This window comes from Leucoraja erinacea, chromosome 28 (assembly GCF_028641065.1).
Source record: "Leucoraja erinacea ecotype New England chromosome 28, Leri_hhj_1, whole genome shotgun sequence".
Classification (NCBI taxonomy): Eukaryota; Metazoa; Chordata; class Chondrichthyes; order Rajiformes; family Rajidae; genus Leucoraja; species Leucoraja erinaceus.
Window position 1 is genome coordinate 18,838,219 of NC_073404.1, and position 12,037 is coordinate 18,850,255.

The window sequence follows — 12,037 nt, forward strand, 5'->3', positions numbered from 1 at the left end:
AAAGATGCACATTTTCTAAGGATTCACCTTGGAGTAGGATCTTCTGACGATAGCCTCAGAGACTGAGATCACAGGACCCATGAGGGAACATTATCTTTCACTCTTTCAAAGCAACCAAAGCAAGCATTGAGCTCATCGGGGACTGATGCATTCCTGACGAACAAATAGCCTCCAGCAAAGAGCAGCTTGTAGCTTCTGGAACTTCACAGTGTAACAAATCATTACAATTACGACTGACTCCATTAACATCTACTGATGTCAATCAATTCATAAAGGTTGACGAACTTTGCAAAATGAGATATGGAGAGTTAAAAATAGGGCAAAGCAGTTTAAAATATAATGTGATTGAATGCTCATGTATCATGAAGGCTCACGCATGAGAAATTACCACTTGGGGAAGATGTAAAAAGGATACTAGCATTGTGTCCCCAACAGATAGTTGGTGGCCTTGAGGAAATATGAGGTGAAATGGGAGGATTGTCTTTCAGTATTGTAAGACCAATGCTAACAAAACTCAAGGTTCTGCATTTGCAGTCTCTCTCTTGCATTTTTGTGTTATATTATCATCAGTTTAGTTTAGTTTAGTTTAGAGATACAGGGGGGAAACAGGCCCTTCTGCTCACCGAGTCCGTGCTGACCAGCGCTCCCCACCCATTGACATTGCGCTACACACAACACACTAAGGACAATTTACATTTATAGCAAGCCAATTAACCTATGTACCTGTACGTCTGTGGAGTGTGGGAGGAAACCGAAGATCTCGATGAAAACCCATGCAGTCACGGGGAGAATGTACAAACACTGTACAGATAGCACCCGTAGTCAGGATCGAACCCTGTTCTCAAGCACTGTAAGGCAGCAGCTCTACCGCTGTGCCACCGTGCGGCCCAATTCTCTCTCTCGTTCTCTGCAGTAAAACCTTAATGTCCTGTTCCTCAGGCTCCTGTTTCAGCTTGGATCACATTTGAGTACAAAATTCTGTCATGTTATTCAGAGAAAAGGCACCCACTGAGATGTTCCACTCTGACTCTTATTTACAGATATTATTTGTGCAATGCCCTACAGGGTTTTTCAGTCTTTTCCAATGCTAAATTAAAAAGCAGCTCCACCTCACTTTGCAGTTATATGGAAAACAATTGGCTAATTTTAAGTGCCATTTTCATCACTGCATAATCTTTGGCATTTTTTGACACTGCACCATATGGCTTGCATTGATCGTCATGTAAAGTGCAAAGAATGAACACATATATTCCCAAGGAGCAGTTCACTCACACATTGTTCATCAGGGGAGGTCTCCTATCCATTTATTTCACAGCATCCTTCAGTTACCTCTGAAAATATCTCCCCAGCTAACATTTATTCGGATGAAAATGGATGGCAAGCAATCCTTGTTTTTGGAATTGGGTGGGATTTGAGGTAATAACCACTATTTTCCAAATGGCAAAAGTAAACCAGTTGTACCTTGTTTCATTCGGCAATGCATATTTTGAAGACCACGTGGAATATTTTCCAGTTCAAGTTGTTAATTGTATTGATTAAATCCTTCTGTGCACTTTAAATTATGAATGCTAAGTACTTTAGGACTTTGCTAACATATGTGCCACAAGAAGGAGAAGATAGGAGTGATTACCAGTTTCATGGTAAACTGTTCTTCGTAACTAGAATATTTACCCAATTGCACTTTGCATCCCAAAATTTCTGAACACCAACTGGAGTCTCTTCATATGTGTTGTGGATATGTTGTGTTCCGAGTAGTTGCGCTTTGTCACTTAAAGGGAAGAGTATGGATTACTTTCCAACTTGCCTCTGGACTGCAGAGATCATCTTCCACTGCAGACTTGCTCATGTGAGACTAATCATTTGAGTCACTTGCTATTAAATTCATGTTTTTAGTCTCTCATGTTAATTTGGCTTCTTTAGTGTAAAATGTGTGAAAAACAATTTTGCCAAAAGCATATGCAGAATCATTAATTTTTGTTAATTTCCCTCATTAGTCTTGAGGATTTTCAACATGGGATCCTGATCTCGCGTTACATGGGAACACTTAATCTTTTCCTCCATACTACCCCATTCAGCTATTACTGCTGGTTTTCTGCGAGTGGTGCCTTTACCTTCAACCCTTTACCTCTCCTGATCTTCCTACCCTATAATTAGGTACGTTGGGTACCTCGAAAACATTTGCAGTACTTATTTCCAGGAAGTGATGAAGTGCTAATTTTCAATTGGAACGTGATTATTGACCCTCATGTTGTACTCGGGCCAAACGCTGATTTCATATGAAATCACACATAACCTCTCTCCAACTGTTTTAAGTTATTCTTGTTCTTATCCAGTTCTCGTAACTGCTGAATGAGACTTCAGTCTGTAGACTCCCACGGTTGTAGTGTATTGACTGATTTCCAATAAATTCCATTCGACTAGAAGGCACTTGTTTTCTTCAAATAAGGAGTGGTAAGTTAGGGGGCTATCCCACTGCGGCGACCTGATCTGCGGGTTTAGAAGAGTTCGCCCTCGACTCAAGCTCGCAGCATGGTCGACACGTAGTCCTAGGAGGTCCTATGAGGTCACTGTAACTCTCCTTCATGCTCGAGGGAAGTTCCCACCTGAGTTTGGTCGAGGAAACTTTTTCAGCATGTTCAAAAAATTTCCGCGAGTAAAACTTGGTCGGCATGGTTCTTTTGAACTCGTAGTGCAGTGGAGTGGGTTCGCGATGTAGTTACAGGCAGTCGAGGGCAGCCGTAGGCAATCTCCTTCGCTGACCGGTCATTTTAATTGGCTCATTGGAGTTTTCAGGACCAAGGAAAACCCACTAAATTTTATTAAACGATGTCTGACTTCTTAAAAGTGTTTCCACTCCTCCCCCCCTTCTCTCCCCTTCTCTCCCCCTCTCTCCCCTTATCTCCTCCCCCCCCTCCGTGCTCTCTAAAGGAATTACCGTACACAGTGCATTGCGGGCGTGAATTTCAGATAGCGCTTCCCCGCTTTCCCTGGCCCCCGCCTTTGCGCGTGCACGTGCCTGTGGGCGATCGATCGATCGATCCAGCTCGCGGTTTCATCGCTCACGGTCGATCCAGCTCGAGGTTTTCCAGGCGAGTGCCCTCGAGCTTGAAGGTCGAAGACAGTCGCTGTAAAGTCGCGTCAGTGGGACAGGCCCTTTAGTGTGACTGCGGAAGCACGCTATATTCCCAAGGTACCTTGAAAATAAGATTGGCAAAGCACCAGGTTACGGAGGTCATGTTGCAATGTAAGCAAATTATTTTCTGTAGAGCAACCACAACAACAATCCCTGTGGCTATTACATTTAACATGAGTCAAACATTATGAATAGTCTGCAAGCAATACCCTTAGGGCAGGGCCCAGGTGAGCAAAGCTGATGTTTTATTTTGTAGTTTAGGATTTCATAATTTACAATATAGCTCTGAATTTCAGATGAACGTTTCAGGAAAATTGCAGGCAGTGATCAAATTGAAATCAATTTGGAAATTTCCAAAATCCAGAACCTGGAAAACATCTTTGTGGATTTTAAGAGCCATCCATCGTTCTTGGGCAGAAAATACTTTGACTAACAAACAGCAAAACACAACGTGCTGGAGTAACTCAGCATGTCAACAACATCTGTGGTGGGAATGGATAAGCGATGCATTGACTTGGTACACTTCATTCAGTGATAGTAGTTTCGAGGGGGGGGGGGGGGTAGTAAGCTTTAAAACTGAGATGGGGGTAGGACAAAGCCTGGCAAGTGATGTGGTTACAGGTGTGGGGGATGAATTAGCAGAGTGGTGGAATAACACAAAGGCTAGGGATCGAAAGGAGATGAAAGATTGTCAGATAAGGAGAAGAGGAGTGAAATATTAAACCAAAGGAAGAGATGGGGGGGGTGGGGGGGGGGGGGGGGGGGGGTGGGTAAGAGGGAAAATAAAATGCTGAAGTTTAGTTTTTTATATAAAGTGATGACTGTGCATCAGATAAAATTAAGAAAGATGGGGAACATAAAGATGTTTAAAAAAGAACTGCAGATGCTGGAAAAAGGTAGACAAACAGGTAGAGAAACTCAGCCTGTGAGGCAGCATCTATCGAGCGAAGGAATGGGTGACGTTTCAGGTCGAGACGCTTCTTCAGTCTGATGATGGGGACATAAAGATGGTTGTTTGGTAGTAGTTAACAAAACAAAATTGAAACTGTAATGCTGCAGATACAATTCTGAATAGACAGTGAGAAGATTTTGCATATTTGGCGTAAGCCTTAACTTAAATGATGAATTTGTACTACTATCCTTGAAGTCATTCAGATTCCTTGCAGTTGTATTTCTTTCAAACATTATGCATTTAAGTACCAAATAATATCACCCTACAAATTGGTGTAATGATATTATCAGATGTTTAAATGCTTTGTTTAATTTAATTTTAGTTTAATTTAGAGGTAGAGCGTTGAAATAGGACCTTCAGCTCACAGAGTCCACGCTGATCAACGTTCACCTGTACACAGGTTCCAGCCTACACACAAGAGACAATTTACAGAAGTCACTTAACCTACAGACCTGCACACCTGTGGGAGGAAACAGGAGCAACCGGAGAAAACCCACGCGGTCACAGGGAGAACGTGCAAACATAGAAATATAGAAAATAGGTGCAGGAGTAGGCCATTCGGCCCTTCGAGCCAGCACCGCCATTCAATATGATCATGGCTGATAATCCAAAATCAGAACCCCGTTCTGGCTTTTTCCCCCATATCCCTTGATTCCCTTAGCCCTAAGAGCTAAATCTAACTCTCTCTTGAAAACATCCAGTGAATTGGCCTCCACTGCCTTCTGTGGCAGAGAATTCTGCACAGAAAATCTGCACAGACAGCACCTGTAGTCATAATCGAACCAGGGTGTCTGGCGCTGTTAGGCAGCAATTTTACCGCTGCGCCACTGTGCCACCTGCACAGCTTGCTTGAAGTTCCACTCTCATTTCCATCCTAAAAGCACTATTATAAGCAAAGAAGTCAATATGTATTAGGTACTGTGGTACCACATTATTGTACTTACTTCTAACAAAAAAAAAGGAAAGAAATGTTGATATGTCAGCTGTAGGCTGAACAGTCCACGCCTAAAGCATTAACCCAAATATATGTTGAATGATTTGCTGTGTACTTGCATTATATTTTAACTGACTATTGGTTATTCCTTTATCTTGCAGAATCCTCCAAACTTCCTGCGAGCCTCAGCTCTATCTGAACATGTCAGCCCTGTTGTAGTGATACCTGTCGAGTCTACCTCCCCTGACAGTGAGCCGGTTGTGGAAACTGATGAATTGGTTGAGATGGATCCATCATCCCAACAGGTACATCGCAAGATATTCAATGAGCACTTATTTTAGCGAGGAGACCAGGAACTGATTTATAAAACCTGCTGCTGTGTTTCTCGGTATCAGCTTCAATACACTTGGTCTCATTCCCTGTTTGGCAAATGCACTGGATGTCAATACATTATCAGTGTAAGAGTGAATATCGAAAAGGCAATTAAATCAAAGGAAGGTAGTGGGATGGATTCCACTTGGCTACATCTTTTGATAGATTGTTTACCTCCAAAGTGGCTGTTTGCAAAAAATCTTGTTTGTGAGCAGAGAACAATTCTTTTCCTTCTTTCTTCCTCCCAGATATTTTCCTTCCATATATCCAATTAGATATTTTTACTTTTCATTTTGTACCCCTGTGCTACACCCATGGCTTGAGCAGGAAGAGTCGAGCTTTATTCTCAGACTATTGTCAGTATGTTCAATAAGGGGTGATAGATTTTGAATTTATGTTTCTTCTGGTTGGGGCATCTTGAAGCTGCGATGACATCCTCAGAATTTCCATTCAGACGTTCAGGATTGAGACGATGAGAAATTTCTCCACCCAGAGTGTGGGGAATCATTCAACTTTGCTAAGAGGAATGTAGCTGTTATTAAGTATATTCTAAAAGGAGATTGATAAATGTAAAGATCATAACTGTACATGAGACTGGAATTATTTCAAAGTTGTAAACTGACATAAACGGGGATAATTATCCTTGTACCCTTGTTATTTGTATTTGACCAGTACCAGACAATGCTGGTTTAAACCAACGATAGACACAAAAAGCTGGCGTAACTCAGCGGGACACGCAGCATCTCTGGAGAAAGGAATAGGTGACGTTTCGGGTCGAGACCCTTCTTCATTCTGAATCTCCAAATATTTCAGTATCTTTTCTGGAAAATACTCGGAATGGCCATGGATAGAATCCGGGTGTCAAATGGAATAGTCAGGAGCAATTTATTTCCCTTTAAAGACGATTTTCCACCCTTTGCCTCCCAATCCTCCCACCCTGACTCACTCTCCCTCCCACCACTAACTCCAGAAAGCATTATTTGATATTTGGGTATGAACATTTGATGTAGAATATGTTGAATCAAAGGATCTGCTGAAGGAAAATAGACAAATACATTTTCAGTGGTTTTAAGATTTTGCGGGTATTGGAGAATATCAGATTTATTTTCTAATTCATCACTGTAAATTAGCTGAACTGTTCAATTAGCTCATTCTGTTTCATTAAATAGTATAAAGTCATCTGATTATTTATTACCAGGGAAACATAAATATGTGCTGAAGTACAATTCTACGAGGAGGAATGTAACACAAAAACTGGAAAGAGTTTGAAAAATGAGGGTAAACTGTTCAAAAAAGTTTTCTATGTTGCTTAACTAATAAAGGAATTAATATTTTAAAATCTACAATGCTGGACTATTTCTGAGCTTCCAGGATATAAATGGGTTTTGAACCTGATCTAAAGTCAATTACGTTGTCAAGCACAAAATCATCAGCTTTTCATTTTCTGCATTTTAAATAAGGGAAAGATGCATGGCTCAATGCTGCATATTTGCAATCGGAACATAAATTAAACTCTTGATAACTGTCAGGATCTGTCACTTCCTTTATGTAACTAACAATATCTGGTTGCTACTCAGTCTCTTTCCTCCCATAAAATACTTCTGAAGCCTGCCTCATATTAGAATTTTGGCCATCGGCCCTGGTCCCATATTGTGGGAAATTTTGTTGCATTAAAAGGGCATATAAATAGACTCTACTTTTCGCAGAATAGTGCCCGGAGTCTCTCTAGCTAATTCTTTCCAAAACATTCATATGTTTTTTCAAGAAGCATCTTTTTTGTTAAACCTATAAAATTATTCTGGTATTTTGTCAAATGCTCAATACAGTTCACAATAGCATGGTAATCTTTAGTGTGACCAATAACAACTTGGAATGGTTTTTCCTCATTCCCTACTTTTCACAGCTTTAAAATAGAACAGTTTCTGCATTCGAATTATGATTTAGCTGCTACAAAATAAAAAATAAAAATACTGGTAATACTCAGCAGATCAGGCAGCGGCGTGGAAACATAAACTGAGTATTTCAGGTTGAAGACCCTTCATCAAAATTGGGGTGCTAATGGGACCATTTTTGATTCTCTGGTATTCCAAAAATGGAAGACTAAATCTGAGAATTGTAGAATGGCATGAGCAGATCAGTTAGCTTGGAAAAGATTGCTTGAAATTCAGTTTTTTGTCTCTGGTTACAACATTATTTTTGTCTCTGTTATTCATTTCATAGTATCAGCGAAGTAAAACAATCAATGTCACTCTGAGAATTAATATATATATATAAGGGAAAACCCAGAATGTGGTTATAATAGATAATACATCTTTTTTTTTTAATATAAAGATGAAAGATATATTATTATAAATAATAGTTATTTATCATTCTGAAGTTATCTAACTAAGCCAAGCTTTATGTAATAAACACTGGAGTTTTGTCTCATTTCTAATGGAACTGTATGTAGTTTGTAATGGTAAAAATGTTTGCCCGGTTTGTACTAAAAATAAATGTGGACTACTGAACTGTTGGATAACAGTTGGGAATAAAATGTGTCCAAATTGGGGGGGAAGAGTGCCGTGACAGATATTGCCTCATCTATAATAGAGTATGTTATTTTCTGTGATTAAACCTAGAATTTGCAAGTGAACATGATCAGTTATTTTCCTATGTGAATTTTTTTTTATCACTGTGCAGTAGAAAGGATTAATGCACAGAAGAGGCACTGAGACAGAAGTGGAATTGTTACCATGGTGATAATTGATTTCTCTCTGAATGGCTTTATACCCAGCTTTGCTGAAGAGATTTGAAGGATTATTAACTGCATTCAATAGAGGCGCTGCATTTTCATCAGAACTAACGCGGAATCTTTAGTATTCCATGTGTAACTGTTTCAGGAGCTGAGTCGTGACTAGAAATTTACACCATTGTCTCATCAGAGTAACTCCATCTGCTTCTGTTATTCAGGAAGCAAGAGTGGTGAGCAAATTCAGCCTTTTCTGAAGAATGATTTGCTGTTCTTTCACAGTGGTTGGTAGATTGGTCTTAAAAGGGCCTAAATTCTGGTATCAGTTTTGATTTAATGCCAGCATTATAATAATGACAGGAGAATCCAGGCTCTCAGCTCTGCTGTTTAACTTGCTCATAAATCTGCCTTCAGCAGTGTCCTGCCCACTTCCACCTTGCAGTCCCAGCTTCTTCTTTGTGACCATTTATCTGTGTTTTGCTTCAGTGGATTGGATTTTATCACTTTCTGTGCGTACGGGCTTTTAACTTTGCCGGCTTTCTCTTCCCGTCACAGTCATTCCACTACCAGCTGTTCTGCTAACAGATCGTCTTTCATTATTTATGTAGTTCCTTCAGCTACCCAGGACCTAAGTTATGGAATTTCTGACCTGAACCTCTCTTCTCTCTTCCTTTGTGATGTTTCTTTACAATTAAATTAGATCGAGCTTTTAGCCACTTCTCCTTATGTCCTTTTGTGGCTGGGTGCCATATCCTGGTTACATTTGTACAAAGGGCTTTGGGATGATGAACCTCACTAAATGTGCTATGAATATCATCTTGCATGAGCACTGTTGCTGTTTATTCTTAATAGATTCCACCATCTGTTTTCATACATTTCTGTCCATCCTTAAGTAGGTTGTATATCTTTTATTTGCTGTGGGTAGAATGTTGGTGTTTTCTATCACCTCTGCAACTTTTTCATTTGTTTGAGTCTCAATTTGTTTGCGTATGATCCACTGTGAAATTGATCCTTTCTTGGGCAGGTGATAAATCTTGTTTGAGTTTTTTAATTCCATGCTGCATTTGGCCATTGTGCGATGTTAGGAAACATGTTAGGTTGGCAAAGTGCCACTGGGATGGAGCAGAAAACAAATGCAGCCAGGGTTTCCGCTACATTAATGATCTTTCTCAGAAGATATGGATGTATATGAATGAATGGATATGATCAGGTACAGCTATAATTCCTGCAGTACTGAGAACACGTTGGCTCATAATGGATGTGCAGCATGAAAAGAGAATGGTTGTTGATTTAGTAACTGGATTATTCAGGGGTAAGTGACTTCCTCAAAGGAAGAATTTTTGGGGAAATTGGACCATAACAGCATGAAAATCAAAATTGTTGGACAGGAGTTGTTAGGAATTTCTTTGGCTGACTTTGTTCCAATGTCCCTATTGCTTTTCTTCTTTTGCTTAGATCAGCCATGATCATATTTAATGGGAGGGCAGGCTTCAACAGAATGATGTTCCTCCGTTCTTGTGTTCTTCTTACAGTGAATGATCATCATGTGTATTTCTGAACAGACATGTAACTTCTGCCTTCTACTCTTAGGTTGGTCTTCATGATTTACTGGTGCGAGTGGATCAGTAACTGTGGTTGCCTTTAACAAGTTTTAACCTTCTTCCTTGCAGAATTTATTTGAGAATAAATTTGATGACCTCTTTGGAAGTACTGGCCCCACTGACCCATTCAATTTTAATAATCAGAATGGAATGTCGAAGGATGAAAGGTAAGGGTATTGATCTAACTTGAATTTTGGAATAAATGTGTTCGATAATTGGTGATGAATACCTCCAGTTGATATCCAGTTGGTAATTGTGGGGCTTCTAAGAGTGAGTCTTCATGTTTTAAATACACGGGCAAATGGCAGAAATCATTCTGGAGTTGGCCCTTGGATATTTAATTTTTTTGATGCATACTAATGAGGCTTAGACAAAAAAAAGGAGCTATTCTAAATCTATCCAGGTGGGAATAAACTCTAAATTCTGTTCAAGGTTCGCAACATGTCCGTTGATCCAAATTGAGCAGATGGCTGCCATTAGCATAAGTAATCTTTGTTCAGAGGGCAAAGTTCAGAACCGCTTACAAAACCTCACTGCCAGACAGTGACTCCTGCAGAAAAGTAAAGAATGGCAAGATTCCAGTGGGGAAATGTTGCTGTGTGTCCATTGTGAGTTGGTGGTATCAGAAAGAGAAAGGTCCAATCATAAAGTAAGCTTGATTTATCCTGTGGCAATTCTAGTTCTCTTGGCTGCTAACTCTCCATGCTTGTCTCCTGCCAATTGACTCATAGTAGATTTTAGGAGTGAAATGTACTCATTGATGTACACGCTCTCATAAATCTGTTTATTTCCAGGGATAAGTTGATTGACCAACTCTACAAGGAGATTGCAGCTCTGAAGGATGAGTTGGCGAGTTTTAAAGCAGAGGTGAGTTGCCTTTTTACTCTGCTGGTGTAATAGTTACACCATACATTTGGGAAAACGAAATGATTTACCTGTTGATCAACAGTTCCAACTTAGAATAATGCCACAAGTTCTCATAAAAACTGATTCCAGTGATAGTGACAGATGACATTCACTAAGATCATGGCCAGTGTGCATTTGCAATCTTTGGCCTTTTTCAACCTGCCTGCCATAAAAACAAAATGCTAGAAAGACTCAGCAGGTCGGGAGGTGTGTGGAAAAATAAACAAATTTATTGTCCTTTCAAAAATGGAATGTGAGAAAACAAGTTAGTTTTAAGTTGCCGATCGAGTCTTGTGTACAGGCCTCACCTGATTTCAAACCTGCTCTATCAGCACAGTGAACCTTTTGCACTGCGAAAAACCCTGTACTGCACGTGCTGATGAGCTTGGGTGTTGGCCTCCCCATGGACGACTCTGCCTTGGACCTGGCTGAAAGAAATTGTTTGGCTAGAGTATAGATAACCAGCAATCTTGGCAGCAGTAACTCTGCTCCTGTCTACCCGATAGATCCCATGCTTGATGCAGCCAGAATGTTGTTCCCATCATCCTATCTGCTGCCACTCATTGCCAGCTCAATCTAAAGCAAGCAGCATTGCATGTGAACTAGGGGCTGGCTTAAGTCTATGTCAGGAGCTATTATTTTCCTTCAAGTCCTGAATGAACCCATGAATAAAGGGACTGTGGTTCCTGGAAACTACTATAATCAGATAATTTGACTGCCTGTCGCTGCAATTATGTCATTCGGGTCAATGCTGTTTTCATACTGTGTGACTTGGACTGTGGAAAGCTTCCAGCAGTATAATTATAGGGTTAGTTTATTCGTATGTGGTCATCATCTGGACGGAGCATTTGTGCCTAAAGGGTAGTAATTTTGTGGAAATAATAGCATTTGATTAGTTTTGAGACTGTCTGCCATTTTAACTGACCTATTAAGCATTGAAATCAAGCAGTTTGAAAATTTATGTCCAACAAAATGTAATACTGTCAGTGTTTTCATCATCTGGACGGAGCATTTGTGCCTAAAGGGTAGTAATTTTGTGGAAATAATAGCATTTGATTAGGTTTGAGACTGTCTGCCATTTTTTTGAACTGACCTATTAAGCATTGAAATCAAGCCAGTTTGAAAATTGTCCAACTATTTTGTCGAACAATTGTCCAACAAAATGTGTTCAACAAGGAAACACATCATACTGTCAGTAGGGGGGGGTTGGGCAGTGATGGTCAGTTTGATGGTCAAGCAGTGGGTCTGGGCCTGGTCTCCCTTGTGTACTAAGAAACTGTCGATGCTGGTTTACACCGAAGATGTTGGAGTAACTCATTGGAACAGGCAGCAACTCTGGAGAGAAGGAATGGGTGACGTTTCGGGTCGAGACCCCTCGTCTGACTTCAGTGATGCTGCCTGTCCCGTTGAG

The 12,037-nt window shown here is 40.3% G+C and overlaps 1 protein-coding gene across 2 annotated transcripts in view; it reads left to right on the forward strand.

Moving 5' to 3' along the window:
* Positions 1–12,037, forward strand: part of hip1 (huntingtin interacting protein 1) — a 189,709-nt gene that overhangs the window by 127,053 nt on the left and 50,619 nt on the right. For both annotated transcript variants that reach the window (XM_055657952.1, XM_055657953.1), the window contains exons 11-13: positions 5,181–5,324; positions 9,790–9,887; positions 10,515–10,587. In XM_055657952.1, coding sequence (XP_055513927.1) covers positions 5,181–5,324; positions 9,790–9,887; positions 10,515–10,587 — 315 coding nt within the window. The remainder of the gene's footprint in view (positions 1–5,180; positions 5,325–9,789; positions 9,888–10,514; positions 10,588–12,037) is intronic.